This window comes from Trichosurus vulpecula, chromosome 8, assembly GCF_011100635.1.
Source record: "Trichosurus vulpecula isolate mTriVul1 chromosome 8, mTriVul1.pri, whole genome shotgun sequence".
Taxonomy (NCBI): Eukaryota; Metazoa; Chordata; class Mammalia; order Diprotodontia; family Phalangeridae; genus Trichosurus; species Trichosurus vulpecula.
The window spans coordinates 229050681-229076543 of NC_050580.1; the positions used below are offsets into that span (position 1 = coordinate 229050681).

General features: G+C 38.5%; 1 protein-coding gene across 2 annotated transcripts in view; it reads left to right on the forward strand.

Annotated features, from left to right (window-relative positions):
• The first annotated feature begins 2332 nt into the window (after positions 1 to 2332).
• Positions 2333 to 25863, forward strand: part of KLHDC1 (kelch domain containing 1) — a 54983-nt gene continuing 31452 nt past the window's right edge. Inside the window, exons 1-6 of one of the 2 annotated variants that reach the window (XM_036735149.1) lie at positions 2333 to 2536; positions 10007 to 10077; positions 10473 to 10590; positions 10998 to 11116; positions 22407 to 22485; positions 24975 to 25058. In XM_036735149.1, coding sequence (XP_036591044.1) covers positions 2429 to 2536; positions 10007 to 10077; positions 10473 to 10590; positions 10998 to 11116; positions 22407 to 22485; positions 24975 to 25058 — 579 coding nt within the window. In that variant the 5' untranslated portion in view covers positions 2333 to 2428. The remainder of the gene's footprint in view (positions 2537 to 10006; positions 10078 to 10472; positions 10591 to 10997; positions 11117 to 22406; positions 22486 to 24974; positions 25059 to 25863) is intronic. The other variant, XM_036735150.1, reaches the window with a different exon arrangement.

The window sequence follows — 25863 nt, forward strand, 5'->3', positions numbered from 1 at the left end:
AAAGTCTGAGTCTGAATCTGAGTCCATTTTTGCTGCCTGGTCATGTTCCTAGCCAACTTACTTGACTGGAGTTTTTTGTCAGGGTATGACTGCTTGTAGAGTAAAGAGTACTGTGTTCCAAGCTTGAGGGGATGCGCTGTTGTTTTCAGAGCTATTTCTATACAGCTCTGCCACACCAGCACTCCTCCTCCCCCAAGAACCACCAACCTGGACTTGACTCAGATCTTAAGCAGGTTTTGCACTCCTGCTCTGATCTGCCACTTAATTCCTCCCACCAGATGGGCTTGGGGCCAGAAGCAACTGCAGCTGTGGTTCTGTAGCTGCACCACCCCCACTGCCCCCGGGGCAGTGGCCAAACCTGGAACTCCTATCACTCTGTTCCCAGCAGCTTTTCCCACTAACCTTCTCTGTTGTCTTTGGTGTTTGTGGGTTAATAAGTCTGGTAACTTCCAGAGCTCACTGATTAAGGGCACTAGGGCCTGCTCCACCTGGCTCCCTGTCTGGTTGGTCCTGCTGCTGCCCATGCTGGGCTCTGCTCCTTTCCACTCCCAGCTCTGTGTGTGATAGCCCTTACCCAGAGACCAGCCAGGCTGTCCTGGGCTGGAGCCTTGCTTCCCTCTGCTATTTCGTGGGTTCTGCAGTTCTTCTCTGTTGTCTTTGGTGTTTGTGGGTTGAGAAGCCTGGTAACTGCCACAGCTCACTGATTCAGGGCCCTAGGGCCTGTTCTGCCCAGCTCCTGGTCTGGTTGGTCCTGCCTTTGCCCACGCTGGGCTTTGCTCCTTTCTACTCCCAGCTCCGTGTGTGATAGACCTTACCCAGAGACCATCCAGGCTGTTCTGGGTTGGGGCCCTGCTTCCCTCTGGTATTTTGTGGGTTATGCAGTTCTAGAATTTGTTCAGAGACATTTTTTATAGGTTTTTGGAGGGACCTGGCGGAGAGCTCACGCACCTCCCTGCTTTCCAGCTGCCATCTTGGCCCCCCACCCCCTCCATGTTTTTTCAGTGTGAACAAGGTGATCAGTTACTCCCACCTTTAAGATCTGTTCCATACCAAAATTTTAATCCCTTTAAAACAGAAAAAATACCGTACATTTTATTTTTTTCATTAATCTTTACAAGGGTGCACATTCTACAACTAGCCATTCAAAGTGGGTGAGATATGGTTGTCTTTGGTCCTCTAATATGCACATCTTTGGTTCCCCAGGTGCATATCTCATGTGCCTGTAGTTTCATTCAATATATGATACCAAATCTACAGTATTTAGCAAATAAGCACTTAAATAGTTGTTGATTGGTAGGTACTTCATTGAGGTAGTTCTTATTGCGGATGGTATATTTGAATATCAAGGATGTTTATTAAGCAAAAAAGTTTTCTATTGAATGGTATCTTTCTAAAACACGATTACAAATGACATCTAGCTATTAAGTAGTCTAAGAAAGTACAAGTGGGGATCCAACATCTTATCTTGATCATGTATTAGAGTTTATATGATTTAAGTTTTGGAGGAGTGCATTAAGACCTTAACTACTTTCCCAGTCACAATATTCAACAGCCAATGTTAGAAAAGCTAATGAAAGTACGTGCTCAAATTTGATACCCTTGTGGAGCAAGACAGTTTCAAGTAAGAAAAAAATTTGAAATTCCAGAACCTTGGGTTTAATAGAAGAGAACTTGGAGTCAGGAAGTTCAAATTCTGCCTGATGCACTTACTAGATAGATTACTACACTTCCTGGATAAGTCTGTTTAACCTCTTTCAGCCTCTGTTTCCTCATATGCAAAATGGGAATATTAAAGGTTATTGATAAGAAATAACGTTAGTCCACAAGCACTACCTACCTCAAATAAGCGTTGGGGGTATATATATATAGAAAGGCGAAAGGCAGTGTTAACAAGCACATACAAAGAAGACATACACGAGACAAAAACAAGCACACAAAAAAGACACATAAGGGACAAACTGGAGACAGTCAACAGAGGGGAAGACACTAGATTAAGAGGGATAGTGAAAAGTTTTTCATAAAAGCTGAGATTTCTAGCTAGGTGTGTGTGGGGGAGCCGGTGAAAATGTGCTTTGCACAGCTATTTGCACAAATACTATTTGCATTTAATAACAAGCAACATCGATTCAGCCAGTAAGCAGCACCAGGCAACCCTTGAAGCAGGTGCGGAGACAGGACGGTGGCCGTTGCGTTCCATTTTCCGGAGGCTGCTCCCGGAGACACAGCGCAGTTGCTTCCAAACGCTGCCAGTCGCTTAGCGGGAGCAGTGCGGGGAAGCGGAACGTATCACTTCCGCCTCCCCCAGGTTAGACCCTTTCCGCTTTCCGTCCTTCCCTGTGTGGAGAAGGGAGCCTCCAAATAGGTCGCTCCGGGTGGAAGGGGCGTGAGGTGCTCAGCAGCGCTGTCCCTCAGGCCAGGCCGGGGAAGGATGGCGGCGGCTATGGCAGCGACAGAATTGTACTGTGTGGCCGAGGAGCGAAGTGGACACTGCGCTGTAGTGGACGGGAACTTCCTCTACGTCTGGGGGGGATATGTGGTAAGGGGACGAGGGCACCCAGAGCCCTGACCTTCCGAGACGACTCGGTGGGAGAGGCGAGGAGACCGCCCTGGGCCAGCCCGGGCTCGGTAGGAGGGGCGGAGATTGAGGGGAGGGGAAATGGGGGGGGGCGCGCTGGACCAGCCCAGGGCTCGGATTGGAGCGGGGGTGGGAGGTTGGGGAAAGGGGTTGCCCCTCTGGCCTCCTCACAGCGAGGGGGAGGGGTGGGGATTAGAAAGGGGGGCGGGGAGAGGGTTGAGACCAGCCCGGGGATCGGTGGGCGGGGCGGGGGAGAGCACGCTCGGCCTGCTCCTATTCGGCGCGGGGTTGGGGGCGGGTGTGAAGCAGCTCGCGCGCCCCGCTTCTGGAAGGCGAGGGGGAGGGGGAGGGACTAGAGCGCGCATAGCTTGCTGAGTCTGGGGACCGGGATGAGAGAGTGGCGGAGCCCTCCGGGTCGGCTCCTGAGGGGCGCGGAGGCGCGGAGGAGCACGCAGGGCCAGGGACTGGAGGGCGCGTGAAAGGACAAGAAGGGCACGCTCCGCCTGCGGCCGGGGGGGGGGGGGGTGGGGAGGTGGAGGAAGGAGCACGCTCGGCCTGCTCTTGGCAGGCTTGGTTAGCTCCTGGAGGAGGAGGGGGGGTGGCGCGGAGCACGGCACGCAGGGTTCCCTCAGGTGGTGGTGGGGAGCCCCGGAATATTCGACAGACTCTGCTGTGCCTCCTCTTCCCGAGTCTGTCGGCGTGGAAGTATCCCGTGGCACAGGCCAATAACCCATTCCACTCGTCTTCAAGTTCGGATGCACCATGGAGGGTCTTTACCCTGGAAAAACCGGGTTTCCTGCCTCTCCTCTGGCATGAGGCCCTCTACACCGATCCCCTTAGCCGAGCTAGGTCCACCAAGTCATTTAAAAATAGTGCAGGGATGGAAGACTTACCTTAACCTTCTCATTTTACAGATGAGAAAACAGGCTCAGAAAGGTGAAATGACGTGCCCAAGGGCAACCAGCTAGTAATTCCTAAGAATGAGGACTTGAACCCAGGTCCCTAGACTCCTAGGACAAAGTGCTTTACACTGTGCGATACTCCATTCCTTTTATTACTTTTATCTCTAGCATTTGTGGTCTTGCCACTATTCCCCCACTGTTCCCGTTAATTTCTTCCCTAATCCTCAATTTGCCTTCCTTTCTTTCTCGTTATACAGTGTTGGTTCTCCTCTCAGCTACCTCTTCCAGAGCCAGTAACTTCTCTGCATCAAAAATTGACTCGGCCTTAAAGTACTCCAGCAGGACCGCAGTATTGTACTATTGTTGCCGAGCCCACAGCCTTTTAGAAATGGGATTGAAATCGAAAATTTTAAAAAATTTCTAGGCCCCACTTAGTTTCTAGTGTTACTAGATGGTTTTATGCCATGGGCTTTTCTTGTCAGTGTGTTTATTTTGTCTTTTTGAGAATCCCAAGAGAACTGTTTCATTTTATAGAATTCATGTTAAAATTCAACATGCCAATGGTTCATACAACCTGTGACAAATCTGTAATCTGACGTCAGTCTTTCTGTCTCATGGAAACACTTTACATAGTTATCCATTTAAAATCAACTATTTGAAAAAGACCATAGCCGTACACAGTATTAAGATGACAGATGGTGAAATCAAAATTTTTTTCAAACATAATTTGATGTTCTACCCTTTACAAAATGTTTCTTCCTGTAGCTAGGTGGAATTTTGACTGGCCGCTCTGGAAAGTGTGATTACCTGAGTCAGTGCTACTACTGCTTTATTTCCTTATTAAGGCTCTTTGGGTTCAAAGCAGTCTAGGTTATGGATATCTACTGCTATTACAAACATTCTATAATTGGCTAATCCTCCACTTCAGTTTAAATTGAGACAAGTCTCCTCTCTGGCTTGAATTGGTTTCTCTCTGTCCCCAACTATATACTTAATAGGTTTTAAACCAAATCACCATGATCATCTACTCTAATAGCAAATTCAGACAGTATGGTAATGCAAGTAAGCATTTACAGAAACAAACTTTGTTTTTCTGGTTGTAATAGCTGCTATGAGGGAGGGTATGTGGATTTCCTACCTTCTTCCCCCACCAGGGAAAGATAACAGTCCTGTGGCCTGGATTCTAGTAGTTTCATGAAAACCAGTTGATATGCCCAGTTGTCTCTCTTTCTCCCTTTCCTCCATGTTCTACTTTGCTACAGGTCTTAGATCTATTTGCTTTTCCTGCTTTTTGTCAGAGGGGTAGCACCTAGTGCCTCCATTCCATGCTGACTTGGCAGAAGAAACATGGAGGAATCAGTGCAGGTCACAGTCCTTTGCTTGTCTCTCTTCTCTGTATCTTGGCCACATGGCTTTTTTGGCAGAAGCAAATTGTTTCCAAAATTAAAAGCCCTGGAATCCTGGGGATCTTTGGGTAATATCTATGTGTTGGCATTCCTATTCCACCAAGTTTCTGTGACAGATCCCCTGGGGGAGGGATTCCATTCCTAAAGGTAGCCAGGCCTCATATTTGTTAAGAAATACTTTGAAGGCTATGGGGCTCTACCATTCTGAATCAAGGGAAAGTGAACTTTAATTTGGTAATTGGTTTTTGATACTTTAGAAGTCAAATGGAGAAAAAAGTTTTCACTTGAAATTGCATCGGTAGTACATACCCCAAGCTAATAATAAAAGATTTCTCTATCCCCACAGAAATGATAAGGGTTTGTTTCTCCTGTGAAAGGTTGTGTCAGCTACTAGCTCCTTCATATGACCTGATTAAGTTCAGAAGTCACTTGGTATACAAGCCCAATTCAGGAATACAGGTCCTGTCAGAATAGCCTCTGCGTTTAGACCATGAATGTATAGTTTTTGTAGGGCTAAGGAATGCCCATATATGTTGTTAGCTGGGACTAAAGTATAAGCAGGAGAGGAAGGAAACAAGTAATAATAAGGGAAAAAAGAAAGAAAAATACATAGGAGGAATGTTAAGAATGTCCATAAGAATTATCTTCAGTGTCACTGGAGCAACATAAGTTGCCTAGAGCTGATCTAGGTCAGCAGTTTTCAAACTATGGTCTGGGGAACCTATGAGACCCTTTTAGGGGGTCCTCGAGGTTAAAACTGTTTTTATAATTAAGATGTTTTAATTTCTAATACAGTAAATATTGATAAATATAACTCACATAGACAAAAACATTGGGGGATCCCCAATAATTTATAAGAATGTAAAGGTGTCCTTAGACCAGAGTTTGAGAACAGCTGTCTAGATCATCATTGCTTAAAGGATTCCTGGGATTCTTGAGTTGCTCCAGTTACTTCGTTTTTGTTTTTTTTCTAGAATAAGTCATAGGAAGGCTGTAGGTGTCTTGGACTAAATTAGATTCACCTCTATCCCTGAATACCTCCTCTCAAAGGTATTCTTTAAACAGGGAACAACACAGGACTAAGCTAGTTCTCTAGGTCACCGTGCTTCAAAACTGCAGTGCCCTCTAAAGGTAAGGGAAAGGTACTGTACTAAACAAATTATACTGGTTATCAATCAACCAATCAGTACAAGAACTAATTAAGCACTCCTGTGCCACATTATTAAGTTCTGAGAATTCAAAAATGAAAGTAGAACATTATGATTATTCCTTGCTCTTTATGATCCTTTACACATTACTGAAGTTGGTAAGAACTGTACTGCTCTGGGTAAAAGGTATATATAATTCAATATACTTTGCAAATTCTACACATGACTGAATTGATATAAATTCTGTCAGTCATGACATTCAGGAAGAGTTTTCTTTTGATAACAAAGATTTTCTAACACTTTTGTATAGAAAATATTGTGCATAAATATACATATCTTTGTATATTGTATTGTGGATTTAAACACAAATTAGGTAATACTCAAAGTGAATTTTTAAAAGTTAATGTATATGCCATGGTATCTTGATTTATATTCTAAATTACAGTATAAAACTGCTGTTCCTGAGTCAGCAGTATTTCAATTTTAGAGCAATTAATCTTTTTTTTTTAAAGCAACTGCTGCCCTACAGAAGATACTCTACAGCTTAAAACTTCTTAGCTCAATTTTTGTAACACTCTAACATCTTGCTACAAGCTCAAAATGCTGTTTTTCTTATCAATTAACAAAGAAATAAGAGACTTAAATGTCATAAAATTAGCTTTAGATTTTTTTATATCATCTTGCGATTTCTTAAAATGTTTTAGAAATCAAACCCAACAATGTTGCACTTAGTTCAGCATATTATTCAACATACATTTTGTCTCATGGAAATTGCCTGATGTTGTATATGTATTTTTTTGATGCTGAATTAAAAAAATGCAACCAGAATTTCTTTATTGTTTACTTTTGTTGAGAGAATGTATGAATTTGAATATAAACTATGTAATATGATGAAATCATAAAGTGTGGTTTAGTTGTGGGGCAGGGCAAGGATGTGGCTATATAATGAGAACTCACTAGTTGACATGTTCTTGCATCCTATGTGAAATCTCAGTTTATATGCTGTGTGGCAGGGCAAGCTAACACATGTCGATGCAAGTTTAGTCATGCATCAAAATTCTAAATATGTAGCAGAATATTTTTTAGAACTTCAGATTATAAAACCATAGATCTAAGAGCTTGAAGGAACCTTGTAGACCCATTTAGTCTAAGCTCTCATTCTGTCTTTTTTTTTTAATCTTTTATTTTGTTTTATTCCTCTGGAGTCATAGTTGGTCATTGCATGGATCAGAGCTCTTATGTCTTTCAAAGTTATCTTTACAATGTTGATGTTACTGTTCTCACTTCACTTTGTATCAGTTCATACAAGGTTTTCCAGGATTCTCTGAAACCATCACTTTTATCAGTTCCTATGGCACAATAGTATTCCGTAACATTCATATACCATAATTTCTTTAGTCATTTCCTAATAGATAGGTACCCTCTAAGTTTACAGTTCTTTGCCAGTACAAAAAGAGCTGTTATAAATATTTTTGTACATGTAAGTCCTTTTCCTTTTCCTTTTTTTTTTTTTTTTGATCTCTGGGGTAATGGTATCACTTGGTCAAAAGACGTTAACAGTTTAGTGACTTTTTGCAACTCCCTCATTTTACAGATGAGGAAAGTTAGGCCCAGTTAGATTGAGTGACTTGTCTAAGACCACTTAAGTACTAAGCTTCAGAGGTGGAACCCAGATCATCTGGGTTCAGAGTCAGGGCTCTTTTCATTGTATCATATCTTGCTTGATAGTTGTGTGCCAGGCGTTGTTTGGTAAACATCATTATTGTTTTTAATCCTCTTTTCTCAAGTGTTTTTGTAGATATTGGTGTCAGTCTTGCATCCAGTGAGCTAACAGATCTTAGAGATGAAATTTTATTCCTTTAATTGAAAGAGAATACGAACTCTATTTTGGTTGTGAAATAGTTGTCAGGATCAGGCTTTAGTCTCACTTGGGTTTTATCACTCTTGTTAGAATATTAACTGGCAGGATGCATGGTTCCTGGTACATGCCATTTGTGGTTCCCTTGATTTGGAAAGAACAAAAAAACCATTCAACATATTGCTCTTTTGCTTAACACTGAACATACTATATATTATTCAAAACTGCCATCAGCATTAAGACCTCTTTTATTCAGTGAAGAACTGTTTGTACCAAAACTTACAGTAACTTAGTATTTGAGTGAAGATGAACCTGAGGGTTCCAGCTGTAATAATGAGGCTCAGCATTATAATATGAGTAACCATCATGGTGGTGATTGCCCATTTGAAATATCCTTTCCATTCTCAGAACCTTATCTAATAACTTAAGCAGAACTAAATTATTTTATTCATGACCAATCAATCATTAATATTGAAGTGCCTCTACTGATATTGGCACATGTGCTGATCTTAACCTATTCCAAAATGAAGCCGAACTTTTAAGCTTTTAGACTTAATGGGATCTCTTGCAAGAGAGTACCAAAATATGTTTAAAATAGGAAACTTCTCTTGAGAAACACCAAGTATGAAAAATAGTCTTGAGATATCTATGGAGTAATAAAGGAATTGTTAGAATTTGGATATACAAAATATTACTCTTTTATTTATAAATGGGGCATTGTAGACATTAAAAAATCTGGGAAAGAACTGATTCCAAGAGGAAAAATGTAGTAAGTCAGTATTTTCTTTGCAAAAATTTTCTTGCAAATATTGCACATTAAGCTTTGGCTTAATGGAAAGTTTATCAAGATAGTGGATCAAAATAGTGTAGATTTTCATTATCTGAGAAATAAACTTCTAGGAATCAATGAAGCTAAAGTCAGAGAGCAGATATGTGAAGCTCCTCAAATAAGGAAAGTGATGAAAGATAAAACTACAAGAAAGAAAAATGACCAAGAAATTGCCAGTGATCTCTAAGTCTATAAAGTTGTAATGTAAATCAGTATCCATTATTTGGAGTCATATTTGTACTTATTCCTAGAAAACCTAGTTGCTAATAGTCATGAATATGGGGAGTGCTTCCGTTAAAAAAATTACCACAATGGAAAAGCAAACTAGGACAGGTTAAGTCCAAACATTCTGAATGACTTCTGTTGGACACTGTGGAGGGATATTCCACAGGTGAAATATAACAGGAAAGTATTGGTAACTAGATTTTAGGTGAGTTGAATGAGCACAATTTTTCTTAGTAAAAAGGGATTTTAAAAAATTTAATATTCTGATCCTCTTGATAACTGTATAACATGCAAAATCTGAAGCTGTATTTGAAGTCAGCACAAAAAATAAGGTTTATCTATTTTTGTGGTTATGGCAGTGAAAGCTTTTTTTGTCACTGTCCAGTATAATTTTTAGTATTGATTCTGATGTAGCTCTTACAGCTTTTCTTAAATGTGCAACTGAAATGAAATGTTAGAATCCTACTTAATGCTAATAATTTTTTCATGTTTCATGTTATCTGCTTCTTTAGAAGGTTCTTGTTTGCCCTCTGGAAAAAAATTTAAACTTCTCCAGATTATTTTTTGTTTTGTATTATATATCTTTCACAGTAAATGTTTGAGCAGATTTGTTCATCATGCGTGTCCCTCTTGGACCATAGTATTCCTAATTATATCTTTACTGTCTTCCTTTCATAGTTACTTACCTTAAGTCAGAATGTACTATACCCTTTTTAGCTATTACCTTCATACTGACTTTTTGATTCCTTGCTCTAAATAGCATCTCCAGCTCAAATTTCTCTTTTGAGATTTCTTCTCAGATTTACTTTCCCAGAAGCTTTTCTTATATGATACCACTTGACTTTCTACATATTCCGAACTAGCAATCTATCCACTATCCCTTAAAGAACGCTTATCCTTTCTCTTTTATTCCTGGAATGTTTTATGTTTAAAACCACACATGATGATTTTTATATCTGTTTCTATTTTGTATTTTTCCCATCAGTTTTCATGCCCAATAACATTAGTAATATGTGTAATACTTAATTGACAAACGTGTCTTTTATATATCTTATGTTTTTAGTCTATTGAAGACAATGAAGTGTATTTGCCTAATGATGAAATTTGGATCTATGAAATTGACAATGGTTTGTGGTAAGCTATATATATTTTAAATCATGCAGTATTCCAGCTCTTGTTGTAACTATTGTAGAATTTGGTTAAAAGCTGTCAGACTGTTATCTGTACTGTTTTTGCAAATGTTCAACCTCTCTCCCTTTTTCTCAGGTCTCTAATTTAATAATTTCTCAACTTTTTTTTTCATCTTTTCTTTAATTCCATTAATTCTTAGTTTTGGTAGTACATGTGAGAACATTGTATATTTTGACATATGTGTGGTGCTTTGGCATATATCTGATTTGCTCTAGACTTTACAATATTTTATGAAGTAAGATTTTCAGTGAATTTTCATAAAATGATTGATGGAGTTTAGGGTATATTTTTGTTTATCTTTCTGGAAAATTATGGAATTCCATGTTGTTTTACTGCAGGACAATGCACCTCATGGAAGGAGAACTCCCTACATCCATGTCAGGAAGTTGTGGTGCTTGCATTAATGGAAAATTGTACATTTTTGGAGGATATGATGACAAAGGATACAGCAATCGAGTAATGCGTTGCTTATTTCAGGAAGTGTAACCAATGGAATATCTAATGTAGAAACTTCATCTCGTAAAATTGCAAATACTTTAAACTTTAAGATAAAATAAATGCTTAACTGTGTAGCTATGATTCTTTAAAAATAAGCATTTAAAATATTCTTTTACTGTGATTTTACTCAATGCCTTTTGGAAAGTTATCTCCATTGGACAAGAACGTTAGGGGAAAAGATTCTCTGCCACATGTTTCATTTATGATGATTATTTTGTTTCCTTTTAATTAGTCTTACTATTTTTAAAGTTTTCTATTTTATTGAAAAGGGTAGAAATGTAACTGTATTACCATTTGCTCTTTTGATTGCAGATCCTATATAATGTATATTGAATTGTACCAATAGTGTTCTCCTTTTTTAAAAGCTCTATTTTGTTAATTTACGAACAAGAGATGGAACATTCCAGTGGGAAAAAATCATCGACTTTAAAGGACAGCCCCCTACACCACGAGACAAACTTTCTTGCTGGGTATATAAAGACAGGTAATTCTCAAAAGTTTTGTCTTACTCTACTATTGATTGCATTTCTATAATAAGAATTTTAACACATGGCAAAAAAACCAACTAAACTAAAAATCTTTAGGCTTGTGATTGGAATTAAAATTGCTACTAAAGATGATAGGACATATTTGAACACCAAACAAAATTCACAACCATGAAAATAGGCATGGTAGTGGCAGCTACTTGGTTTTAAATAATTTGGTGTAATGATATTTCAACCAAAACGGATTTTATTTAAATCTAGTTGATTGAAATTAATCATTAAAAAAACCACATGCTTATATATTCATCACAAACCAAAGGTAGTTCTAGATTTTGTTTTAGAAGAAAAACACTGTTAAGATAGCGACATATGGGTGCTACACTCAGAGACCCAGTAATCCTGATGTTCTACTTATAAGGTTTCTAGTTAATTTTTAGCACATCTACTTTCTTTAAATCAGAGGAACCTTTTTTATATCATGGATTCCTTTGGCAGTCATATGAAGCCTATGGATGCCTTCTTAGAATAATGTTTTTAAATGTGTAAAATTAAATATATAGGATTACAAAGGAAACAAATTATATTGAAGTGCAGTTATCAAAATATTTTAAGTTGATGGGCCCTGTATTAAGAACTCCTGCTTTAAATTGTCTCCAGATTCCATCCTAAGAATCTTCTCTTCATTTTTCCTCTGTCCACACTTGGGAAAGATAAGGGAGCTGATCCAAGTCTAATTTTACTCATCTCTATGTACCATCATAAACAACTTTTATTGTCTCTGAAAATGAAAGCCACAATTAGAATACCTAGACTAAGGATCTCTTTGCTGTTGAATGGAACCTTCAAGAATAAGCATTAGTTACAATTGGTTAGGATGATTTTTTTTCTCTTTAAACTTCCTAAAAGGTAGATAAAAGAGTCTTTGTGGACTGTCTCAGTGTTTTATCTAGGAGTACCATGGTGACCAGCTAACCTTGGTATTCTAGGCCAGGCCTGTAGTTCAGGCTCAGGATTGGAATGCGGTCACACAACATTTTGTAAAAGGAACATTATTTAGAATGGAAAGGTTGTTCAGCAAAGACAGCTTTGTTTCAACGGGACACAGGTCTCCTTATCTCACTACAAAGATGTGCTTAATTAGGGGTGTTGACTTGAATGGTAGCTGGGAGTCCATCAAGAGGGAGAAGCACAAATACTCTAGAATTGAACTTTTTATGTCTTACACATCTTGGAAATGCCAACTATAGTTTGAGCTTTACTCTCCTGGACTAATTAAGTACTGAGAATTGTTGCAGTGCTTGTTTAGGGAAAGACTTGCCTAGCTTACACGTCAGGATCTTTCAGGCCTTAGTAACTGTTGCTCATACCATGTCTCACATTTGGTGGCAGGGTCCTAAAGGTCTCCCAAGGGGAATCTTCCACTACTAAATGGCCTTAGGACCATTTCTGGACATTTGGGGGATTTGAAAAGCCTGTTGTAGGCAACACTGGAGGAAGAAGCAAAATAGAAAGATAACAAAAAAGACCACAATCAATATAACATCTCTATAAAGGAATGCAGTCCTTGTGGTGGAAGTGATGTAAGACATAGTTCATGGTGGACCTTCAGATGTAAAACAGTGATAATGAACCAGAACAGTACTAGAAACAGAATGACATGGTAGATGTTGACACACTCACCAGTCCTTATCATGGATCAAGGCATCTGCAGTAGGTAGCTAAGAGGGCTTGCAACCTGTCACAAGGCCTAGGTCATTACTGAAGTTTACCCTTTACCACTATCTGTTCAGTGTTCTCCAGCCCAGTAGCCTTGACTTCCCTTCACTGTGGCACCATATGGAAAAAAGACCAAGTATCTACCCCTTTAGAGGCCCTTGTGGGGCAGTTTGATTGCTTAGATTGATTAGGTCTCCTCCAGCTCCAAATCTGTAATGGGATGATCCTACGATTGTCCCTTTTTCTGTAGAGACTGGTAGTTATGCGGTGATAGTTTTACATCTTATCTGTATTTAGGAAGCAAGACATCTTCCAGCAATTCTACCCTTTGGTCTCCCAAGCTTTGCTTGGGAAGTAGGTGTCCATTGGCTGTTGCACTATACTGGCAACAGTATGGAAGGATCTTATTTCAGATTATAATAATCAGATGGTTACAATAAGCCTGTCTGTATTGCTGCCTATGCCAGTACCCTCATTACTATCTATTTCACTGGGACCTATACCATGGCCCATTTCACCAGGATCCAGCTACAGCTCACTCTGCTAGGACCCATGTTATGCCCACTATGCCAGTGCTTGTACACTGCTGCTGCTTCCCTTCACCTGAGAAAGGGCTGCTGTTATACCATACAATAGCCCCCCAAGACTAGAGCCTGAGTGGTTCTGCCATCCCCTGTATTTTGGCATCCCTGTGCTGTTACTGTCCAATGTGAGCTTTCATTCTCCTCTCAGCTATATTTTTACTCTCCCAAACTTTGCCACCAGCTGCCTTCCTACTCTAGAATTTCCCTTAACACTTGGGGCCTTCTCACCCTGGAATGTCTTCCACCATGTTAGTTTACATTTCCCATTGATAAGTTTGTTCTATGGGCCTCCATTTTGTGGATAGTCATACTTCATTCCTGTCTCTCCTATGTTGTTGACTCTCTGGATTTCACTACCATTCACACTTCCCCTTCCTCCTACCGCTTTCAACTCCCTTTTATGTATTGTCTTTCCCATTAGAATATAAGCTCCTTGAGAGCAGGGAGGAGTCTTTTAATTGTATTTATATCCCCAGTGCTTTGCACAGTACCTGGCACATAATAAACACTTAAAAAATGCTTGTTGCCTATCTGCCTACCTGAATGCAAGGTTTAAGGTACCCTTTACCTTTCTCACTGGCTATATGGTATTTCTGCAGTTTATGAATGGCTCACTTAAAGCCTTTGTCTTCTGGTAAGAAAGACTAGGGGTTGCTCCTCTTGCCAATGTGTTCACCAAGAAGTGTTGTAGCCACTGTAGGGGAACTTCTCATTCATAGTGCTGCCAGTACCAGTTGAGAGATGTAGAAGTTCCTAAGCTAGCCACTCCTAAAAAGTCCAACTCTGGACTAATGTTTGGTCACTTACATTCAGTCAAAGAAATATAGAAGAGAAGAAGCAGACAGAGGTTGCAGGTCAGTCTTGCCCAAGTAGCACACGTATTTGAAGCCACTGTATCTTCTAGGGGTGGGCAATAATACCTCTTCCTTACTTCCTTAGAAGTCCTAGAGAAGAGAACATTACATGCCACATGTTTGGGAGAAAGGAAAGAAGAAAACAAATCTGTCTTGGAAAAGATGGCAGTCACTCCTTTTAAGTGATACTGAGGTGGTGATTTTTTTCTGACTTTAGTAGTCAATTCTCTTGGCTCCTGTTTGCCATCATTCCAAAGCACCCAGTCTTTCAGCACTGAGCCATCATGCATGGCCTACAAGAAGAGGGAAGGGCAAATGTGTCACTGTAAGGTACCCAGCTCCAAGTAGGTCCCATGGTATAATTTCAGCTAGAGCAGATAAAAGGAGGTTCCTCAGTTTATACTCATTACCTTTTTTCCCCCTCTTCCATATTCTTGTTTGTCCTCAGCAAATCAACTTATTTGAATTTGACATACCTGTCCATATTCCAAATTCAAAAAAGTCCTCTAAAGATCCTGGAGAGGCTCAAGCATTGTCCTTTAAAGTATTCAGTGCCCTGCAAAGATCGATTAATACATATTTAAGTGTGTAATACTTGCCAGGTACTGCTAAACATTGGAAAAATATGTTTAAAAAGCAAAAATACAAAAAGGTCTCGACAAAGATTCCAAACGGTTGATTCAGCCTTGCTTTTAGACAATCCCCAAATTACACAGTTTTTAGGAAGGACCTAGGCTTATCCTGGCTACTGAACTTAGAGATTACAGTTACTCCAAAATGCAAAGTTATTAAAATTCAACAAATAATATTTTATATTTATCATAGATTATTAAAGCAATTTTTAAAAATCCTCCAAATGGACTAAGACAATGAGTAGTACCTCTGCTCTCATACAATTGTTTTTAAAGACATAGAGCATATACATATTTATCTCTAATTGCTGAATTGCCAGACAACTTTAATTTTCCTTATGCTAGTAATCCAACTTTTCTTTTTTTTAAAAATAATACATAATATTTATTATATAGGTTTTCTTGAAATGGAAATTTATTTGTGTGTGTGTGTGTGTGTGTGTGTCCGAGTCAGGATTTGCAGCCAGGCATCCTGACTTTTTTTGTGTGTATTTATTATTTAATTTTTCCCCAGTTACACATAAACAACAATTTTTAATATTTGTTTTTAAACCTTTGAGTTTCCAATTCTCTCCCTTCTTCCATCTCCACCGCCTCCCCCGCCATTGAGAAGACAGGCAGTTCCATATAGGTTATATTATGTGTAGTCATGCAAAACATATCCATAATAGTCAGGTTGTAAAAGATAACATAGATTAAAAAAAAAGAAGACATTAAAAAACACTCAAGAAAAATAAAGTGAAAAAAAAACAAAGCCTCAATCTATATTCACACAGCATCAGTTCTTCCTCTGGGGATGGATAGTATTTTTCATCCTAAATCCTTCAGAGTTGTCGTGGATCATTGTATTGCTGAAAATAGCTAAGTCATTCACACCTGATCATCCTGCTATATTGCTGTTTCTTTATACCCATTACATTTCACCTTGCATCAACCCATGTAGGTTAATGTAGGTTTTTTAAAATTTTTGTTTCAAATTTTTTTTTTTACTATTGCTACCTGTATTTCCCTCAATCCTGTTCCCCTACCCCTGTTTATTCTATTCTCTCTCTCCTTTCATCCTATCACTTCTCAAAAGTATTTTGCTTCTGATTACTCATTCCTCTAATCTATCTTCCTATCACCCCCTCACCTTCTTTCATCCCCTTCCCCGTTTATTTTTCTGTAGTGTAAGATAGATTTATATGCTCCATTGCTCATGTATCTTATTTCCCAGTTACTTGTAAAAATGATTTTTAACATTCGTTTTTAAAACTTTGAGTTCCAAGTTCTCTTCCTTCCTCCCTCCTACCCTCATTGAGAAGGCAATTTAATATAGATTATACATGTGTAGTCATGCAAAACACTTCCATAATAGTCATGAAAGTGAAAAACTATATTTCCATCCATCCTATCCCACTCCCCCATTTATTCTGATCTTTCCTTTCACCCTGTCCCTCCTTGAAAGTGTTTGCTTCTGATTACCCCCTCCCCTAATCTGCCCTCCCTTCTATCATCACCCCCCCCCCATCTTATCCCTTTCCCCCCTGCTTTCCTGCAGGGTAAGATAGATTTCCATACCCAATTGAGTGTGTATGTTATTCCCCCCTTAAGCCAATTCTGATGAGAGTAAGGTTGACTCATTCCCTCTCACTTCCCCCCTCTTCCCCTCCACTGTAAAAGCTTTTTCTTGCCTTATGTAGGTAATTTGCCCCATTCTACCTCTCCCTTTCTCCTCCGAGTACATTCCTCTCCTACCCCCTAATTTTATTTTTTAGATATTATCCCTTCATATTCAACTCATCCTGTACCTGCTGTCTTTATATACATATATATATATATATATATATTCTCTCCAACTACCTTTGTAATGAGAAAGGTCTCATGAGATACAAATATGATCTTTCCATGTAGGAATGTAAACACTTCAACTTTAATAAGGCCCTTATGATTTCTCTTTCCCATTTATCTTTTCATGCTTCTCTTGAATCTTGTATTTGCTGTTTTTTCTCAAGAATGCATTAAATTCCTCTACATCATTGAATATCAATTTTTTCCCTTCATAGATTACACTCAGTTTTGCTGGGTAGGTGATTCTTGGTTTTAATCCCAGCCCCTTTGCCCTCCAGGATATCATATTCCAAGTCCTCTAATCCCTTAATGTAGATGTTGCTAAATAAAGTTAGATCTGAATATTGGAAAAACTTCAGTTGCTTGTGGGTAGGCCAAACTAATTTAATAAAAATGACAATTCTACCTAAATTAATTGACTTATTCAGTGCCATATGAATCAAACGGCCAAAAATTATTTTATAGAGCTAGAAAAAATAATAATAAAATTCATCTGGACAAACGAAAGGTCCAGAATATCAAGGGAATTAATGAAAAGAAATGCAAGGGAAGAGCCATACCAAATCTAAAACTATTATAAAGCAGCAATCATTAAAACTACTTGGTACAGGCTAAGAAACAGAGTGGTGAATCAGTGGAATATGTTAGGTACACAAGACACAGTAGTCATTGACTAGAGTATTCTACTGTTTGATAAACCCAAAGAATCCAGCTTCTGGGATAAGAACTCATTATTTGACAAAAACTGCTGGGAAAACTGGAAAATACATAGACCAACATTTTACACAGTATACCAAATTAAAGTCAAAATGGCTACATGATTTAGATATAAAGGCTAATACTATAAGTAAAATGGGAGAGCAAGGAATAGTTTACTTGTCAGATTTATAGAGAACAGAAGAATTTGTGACCAAACAAGAGATAGAGAACATTATGAAATCAAAATGAATAATTTTGATTAAATTGAAAAGTTTTTGCACACACAAAGCCAATACAACCAAGATTAGCAGGGAAGCAGAAAGCTGGGAAATAATTTTTATAACCAGTGTCTCTGATAAAGACCTCATTTCTAAAATATATAGAGAACTCAGTCAAATTTATAAGAATACAAGTCATTCCTCAATTGATAAATGGTCAAAGGATATGAACAGGCAGTTTCCAGAGGAAGAAATTAAAGCCTTCTATAGTTATATGAAAAAATGCTCTAAATCACCATTGATTAGAGAAATGCAAATCAAAACCCCATCACACCTTTTAGACTGGCTAGCATGACAAAACTGGAAAATGATAAATGCTGGAGAAGAGGTGAGAAAATTGGAACACTAGTGCATTTTTGGTGAAGTTGTGAACTTATCCAACCATTCTGGAGAGCAATTAGAAACTATACCCAAAAGGCTATAAAATCGTGCCTATCCTTTGACCCAGCAATACCATTTCTAGGGCTGTATCCCAAAGAGATCATATAAATGGGAAAAGGACCCATATGTGCAAAGATGTTTATGTCAGCTCTTTTTGTGGTGGCCAAGAACTGGAAATTGAGGGGATGTCCATCAGTTGGGGAATGATTGGACAAGTTGCGGTACATGAATTTAATGGAATACTATTGTGCTGTAAGAAATGATGAGCAGGCAGACTTCAGAAAAACCTGAAAAACATATGAATTGATGCCGAGTGAAGTGAGCAGAGCTGAGGAGAACATTGTACACAGGAACAGCCATATTGTTCTATGACTAACTTTGATAGACTTATCTCTTCTTAGCACTGCAAAGATCTAAGACAGCTTCAAGGGACTTATGATGGAAAATGCTGTCCACATCCAAAAAAAGAACTATAGAGTCTGAATGCGATTGAAGCATGTTATTTGCTCTCCCTCTTTCTCTTTTTTTCTTTTTATTTTGTTTGTTTCTTGTGGTTTCTCCCATTGGTTCTACTTTTTTACAATATGACTAATGTGAAAATTGGTTTCATATGAATGTATGTGTTGAGCCTATATCAAGTCGCACAGCTTCTTGGGGTGGTGGGAGGGGAGAGATGTGTAGAAAATTTGGACCTCAAAATCTTAGGAAGTGAGTGTTGAAAATGAAAAATAAATTAATTTTAAAAAAAACTGCCAAAGAAAAAAGAAGGCTGCTAAATCTTCTGGCTGATTATCCTGATTGTGGTTCAACAATACTTGAATTGCTTCTTTCTGGCTGCTTGCAATATTTTTTCCTTAACCTAGGAACTCTGGAATTTGACTATAACATTTCCTGGAAGTTTTCATTTTTGGATCTCTTTTAAGAGGTGATTGGTGAATTCTTTCAATTTCTGTTTTACCCTATGGTTCTAGAATATCAGGACAGTTTTGCTTGATAATTTCTGGAAAGACGATGCTCTTTTTTTGATCATGGTTTTCAGGTAGTCCAATAATTTTAAAATTCTCTCTCCTGGATTTATTTTCCAGGTCAGTTGTTTTTCCAGTGAGATATTTCACATCATCTTCTATTTTTTCATTCTGTTGGTTTTGTTTTATAATTTCTTGATTTTTCATTGAGTCATTAGCTTCCATTTGCTCCATTCTAATTTTTAAGGAATTATTTTCTTCAATGAGCTTTTTGACTTCCTTTTCCAATTGACCAATTCTGCTTTTTAAGGCAGTCTTCTCAGTTTTTTGGTCCTCTTTTGCCATTTGGTCTAGTCTTTTTTTTAAGGTGTTTTCTTCAGTATTTCTTTGTCTCCTTTAGCAAACTCTTGACTCATTTTTCATGATTTTCTTGCATCACTTTCATTTCTCTTCTCAATTTTTCCTCTCCTTCTCTTACCTGATTCTGAAAATCCTTTTTGAGCTCTTCCATGACCTGAGACCAATTCATATTTTTCTTGGAAGCTTTGGATATAGGAACTTTGACTTTGTTGTCTTATTCTGAGTGTATGGTTTGATCTTTCTTGTCATGAAAGTAAGTGTCTATAGTCTGAGTTTTTTCCACTCTTTGCTCATTTTCCCAGCCAATTACTTGACTTTTTAACTCTTTGTTAAGGTAGGGCTCTGCTTCCAGTATGAATTGTGTACTGTCCCAAGCTTCAGGGAGTTTGTGCGGCTGTTTTCAGAGATACTTCTAGGGACCTTTAGGTTTTCAGTTCTTCCCAGGTGGTATGATCTAAGGAGAGGTGTTTACTACTCTCCTGGCCTGTGCTGTGGTCTGTGAGTCACTACAAGCACCCTTTTCTGCCCTGGAACTGTGAGGAGGGTCCCCTCTCCACTGCTGCCACAAACCCTGCTATGCCAGTTCTCCTCCTTGCCCTGGGACTGCCATCCAGTACTTCGACCAAGATCCAGGCATGGGCATAGCAACAGAGTCCTGCCTCAGTGCCAGCAAAGAGACCCCTGTAATCTTCTTTTGACAAGTTGTTCAATCCCCTTACTGTCTGTGGTCTGAGAGCTCTGGAAGCAGCCACTGCCCTGGCCACTGCCATCGCCGTTGCCCCAGCCCTGTCCTGGGGCCAGGGCTGTACTGAGCTCCTTTCTCACCCAGGTCTGACCTTCTGAGTTGTCTTTGGTGTTTGTTGGTTGAGAAGTTTGGAAACCACCATGGCTGCCAGTGATTCAGTCCCCTGAGGCTTGCCCCAAGTTTGCTGGACCCTGGTCTGTACTGGTGTGGCCTGCACTGGACTGCATTCCTCTCTCAGCCTGGTGCAACAGACCTTTCCTGTAGACCTTCCAAGTTGTCTTGGACTGGAAATTTGTATCGTCTGTCTTTTTGTGGGTTCTGCTTCTCTAGAATTTGTTTAGAGTCATTTTTTCCAGGTATTTGGAGGGGTCTGGGGAGAGCTGAAGTGAGTCCCTGCCTTTACTCCTTCATCTTGGCTCCGTCCATAAGCCAGCTTTTCCAGGGCTGTTAGCAACAAGTAGGAAAGGCTAGATTTGGCTGTACCTTTATTCTCCCTGTCAGCCTCCCTATATACTCACTGTGCTAATCCCACCTGGTGGGGGTCTCCTTGTCCAGTTGAGAGGATTTATGGTATACCTCCAGAAGCATGGCAACCACAGTGTACCACACTGCTGGGATCACCCAGAATCCCCTTCCTCTTATGTTGTCCTTCCTCTCAATTTCTGGGCCAGGCTTCATGGTTCACATTTAAGATTAGAACAAAATGAGACCCACATAGACTATATAATATTTTTAAAAGAAAATTTAATTAATTTGTAAGAGAAGGATATTCAGCACATATACCTTTTCAGTTCATAGCTCACATCTTCATATGGAGACATGCCTAGTCAGGTGTTTTGACTTGCATGGCAGCAGAGAGTCCGTTATAACAGCAGAACTGTTATGCATGGGGCATAAAATGCCCTGAGAGACCAAGAAGATACTTTAAGTACCCTGGGCCAATGTAGTCTTGAGAATGGTTTAGTTGTCTTTTAAAAAAAAAAACAACTAGTCTACATAGTAGTGACTTTCCAGTCCTAGATACTGATCCTGCTACACTTGACAATTACAGAAGGGAAAAAAAGCCTACATTTATTTGAGTGGACTCTAGCTACATGACACATAGCTTTAAGTTTTATCACGTAATATAAAAATAACCTTGCATTGGTTGCAATAGTAGTAAAGTAGGGCTATTAAGTTCTATGTTCTCAATAGAGATTTTCTAGATACTGAAAGCTTAATAAAAAAATCTTGGATGTCACAAAGATGTTCTGGCTTCATAATTCCAAGTCTTAACCTGCCGTTCATTCAATCAGTCAATAAGCATTGACTCTGTGCTAAGTGCTGGAGATACAAATAGAAAAACAAACAGTTCCTGACATCAAGGATTTCATAGCCTTTCAGGGGAGATAACATTTTCAAGGATAAGAATATACAAAGTATTAGGTTCTTTGGGTGTGAAGCATTTGCTGCTGGCATGTTGTTCAGTATGTGCTTCATATAGGGGGTGACACAAGTTGAGCTTTGATGGAAACACAGTATAGCAAAAAGCATGCTGAATTTGTAGTAAAAGAGATAAGAAAAGAGTGTATTTTAAGCATGGGGTTCAGCCTATGCAGAGGCAGAAATGAAAAGTGGAATGTTATGTATACAGACCTGCAAGAAAACCAGTTTGGTTGGACTGAAGACTGGTCAGAACAGAATAATGTATAGCTTTGGAAAGGGACTTTGGAGCCAGGTTATGAAGGGTTTTAAATTCCAAATAGAGAAGTTCATATTTGTTCCTAAAGCAATAGTTCTGGTGAGAGATGATGAGGTCCTGAGCTAGGATATCTGTGATGTGAATAGAAAGAAAGGAAGAGCTGTCAGAGATGTGGAGGTAGAATTGACAGGACTGGGTGACTGTCATTGTGGAGTGAGGTAGAGTGAAAAGTTGAGGATAACTCTGAAATTGTGAATTTGAGTGACTGGGAAGATGATAGTATTCTCAAGAGAAAAGGAATCAGAAAAAAGGTAGGCTTGGGGGGAAAGAAAATAATATCAATTTTGCATCTGTTGAGTCTGAGATTTTTTGGGGGCATCCAGTTATTAGGCATGGGTGACATGGGACTGGAGTTCAGGAGGAAATTGAACACTAGTATTTAAATAGACTGTAATTTACCATGGTCTTAATTCATCACTAATAACCTCTGTTTTTGAGGAGTTTGGTTAACTTTCGTCCATCCCCTCCTACCCATTGTCCTACTGTTATATTTTTTATTTTTAGGTTAATATATTTTGGTGGTTATGGATGTAGGAAACACAATGAACTCCAAGACTGTTTTGATGTTCATGATGCATCTTGGGTAAGTAAATTTACTCTTTATATTTTTTACTTGTTTTAAGTTTTAAGGGAAGGCTTAATGTATTCAGAAACCGTGGTCCTTCTTTTCATTCCTGGGAACTAACAATATACATTCTAGACAATGCCTGGGAGCTAGATTTAAATCTGATTATGGCCCATTTATTCCTGCCTACAAAGCACTTTTGCTTTTCTTGCTTCAAAAGCCATTCAAAGACATCGCTGTTAAGCAGAGAAATGGTAGTGGTACTATAATTAAAAGAATTTACTCATATATAACTGTTAAAACAGATGTAGGCCTCTTTAGCCATTAGATTTACTCATGAGCTAGAATGACTCCTTAGTATCTGAGGGACTTGAAGATGCAAGAGTAATCATCCCCTTCTCCTGGAGCAAGGGAATCATCTTTAAATACATCATTATTTATGACAATTTTTTAGGGTTTATTGATTTTAAAAATTAATATAGTTTTTAATTTAAAGGATTTAATTCCTCATTGTTTGAACATAAATATATTTTTTCTTTTTCAGCGAAATCTCACTTGGTTGAACTAGTGAACATCTCCTAAAGTTTCTGAAGCCAGAGTGTTTCCTTAGATACTCACTTTTGCTTAGTTTGTAATTTTCAGAGTGTGGAGTTGACTTCTCTGTCCATTAATACAAGGGCTTATGCAATACAAAGGCTTTGTGTATTGTCAGTAGGGCAGTATGGCTAAAAGTACTAATGTAATATTAAGTTGTATTAAGAGAAGTGTAGTGTCCAGGACCAGGGTGATAATATCTGTATAGTAATGATTAGGCTATATTTGGAGTATTGCATTCTTTTCTGGGTGCCACGTTTTGCTTTATTAAAGTTTTATTGATACTTTTTGTTTTTCTGTATCACAGTCATTTCCTGATATACTGTCCCCAGCCCCACCCAAGTCCTCCCTTGTAACAGAAAGATACAGTTAAACAAAACTGATCCATCAAGAAACCATGCCTACAGTATATGCAAGATTCCATACTCCTAATCTCCCTGCTCCATACCAGTCCTCCTCCCTATAACTCCCCCATTTCTTCTGAATTATGTTTCATCATCTATTCTTTGGGACCAAGGTTGGTCATTGCAGTTAGTTAGAATTAACCTCCTTTTAGTGTTGTTTTCATTTACATCATTGTATTCATTGTATGTGTTTTCTTGGTTATGTTTTCTTTAAATGAACATCAGTTCATACAAATCTTACCACATCTCTCCAAATTCTCTATATTCACCATGTCTTATGGCACAATAACATTGCAGTTCATTTTTATACAATAACAGTTCAGCCATTTCTCAGTTGATAGGTTCCCACTTTGTTTCCAGTTTTTTGCTTCCAAAAAGAATGGGGCTATGAATATTTAATATATAGTCACAGAGTATGAACAGTTCAGTGACTTTTTCACATAATTCCAAGTTGTTTTCCAGAACGGTTGGACCAATTCACAGCTCCACCAACACTGTATTAGTGTGTCTGAGGCACCCAGACTGTGGGAAGACATTTTAGGAAGGACATTGATAAGCTGGAGAGCATCCAGAGGAGGGGGACCAGGATGGTGAAGGACCTCAAGATCATGCCTTATGAGGATCAGTTGAAGGAACTGGGGATATTTAGCCTGGAGAAGAGATGACTTAGGGGGCACATGATAGTTGGTAGCATGGCAGCATGTAGTGGAAAGTTCTGGATTTGGAAGTCAGAGCACCTGCGTTCAGATCTCACCTGGGGTGTTTACTACCTGTGTGGCTTTGGGCAAGTCCCTTACTTTGTCTGGGCCTGAGTTTCCCTATCTGTAAAGTAAGGAAGTTGGACCATATGATCTCTAAGGTTACTTCCAGCTCTGAATCCAACAATCCTATAAATATTTGGCGGATTGTCATGTGGAAAGAAGACTTGCTCTGCTTGTCTGCTAGGAACAATGGGTAGAAATTGAAAAGAATTGTTTAGTTGTGATGTTTAAAAAAAAAACCAACCCAAAACTTCCTCAGGTTTAGAGCTATGCAAAAGTGGAATGGTTGGCTTTCAGAGGTAGTGGGCTTTCCCTCACTGTAGGTCTTTAAGCAAGGGCTAGATGATTATTTGGGTATATTGTAGAGGATATTCTTGATTAGATACAGGTCATATTAGATGGCCTCTGAGGTCCCTTCCTACTGAGATTTTATGATCCTGTTCTTATTCAGGCTAAATTCATCAGATAAATTTTAGAATCTCTACATCCCTTTCTTAGGGGAGACTTGGTCCAAACAGTTGGCATAGTAGCCTCTTCCAAACTGAAAAAAAAAAAAGGCAGTTGGATAAATAAGATATTAAATAGTCCATTTTTATATAGTAGCTATTCTAAGTTTCAAAAATTTACATAGTCATTGGTTTTATGACCATAATAATAATAATTCGATTATTTATGTTTTGTCTTAAATATTCATAAATGTAAGGGTATTATAAGAAGTAAACTATTATTTACTTATTTTTTGTTTTAGGAAGGACAGATATTCTGGGGTTGGCATAACGATGTTCATGTTTTTGATACAAATACACAGACTTGGTTTCAACCACAAATTAAAGTGAGTAAAATCAACTTTAATTTTATATTCATTAGCTTTATTTATATCCATTATTTATTTTTCTATTCAATAGAAACAATTTATCAAATCTCATTTTCTAATGGATGATTTAGATCTTTAGTTATTGGGTTGTCATTAGTACAAAGTAATTCTTCACCCGAGTACCTTTGTCAGTGGTGTGGAACAAATTCTTTCACAAATGAGTTTAATTTTGTTTTTTGAAGAAAAGATTTTTAAAGAGGTTTCATCATCTTTTCTTGCCCTTTGATTATAGTGGTACTTACATTTAACAGAATTCTAGAGATAATATTTCTTTATATAATAAAGTCCATTTAAAAAAAACCTTAAATCAGGTGAAGCTGATCTGTAAACATTGTAAGAAATGACCAAAGTACTTTTGAGCACGCCTTCCATTTGTCTTTCCCGGTTGAAGGTGAAACAATCTTTTTACACTTTGCCTTTTCCCATATTGGTGGTTTATTTTAGGTGAGACTCTCAGTGCCCTTTGTACTTTATTTTCTTGACTACCTTATTATCAAAATGAGAAAATTCATCAGTCTTTATATTTTTAATGAATTTCTATTTAGTGTAAATTCCCTTCAGCATGTTGCCTTAACTGGTACTTTTATTGAAAGACTTGTTTTTAATTATGGAATGAAAGTACAATTTCAGGAATTAGTGAGCAGGTAAAGGGAAATTTGGGGAAGTAAGGACCTCGGGAAAGCAGTATGAAGCTAAAGTCTTCTTCTTTGGTGTTGTTGGAGATGAAGGAGTCTGTGTTCTTTGTTACTGGCTTTTGGGACCT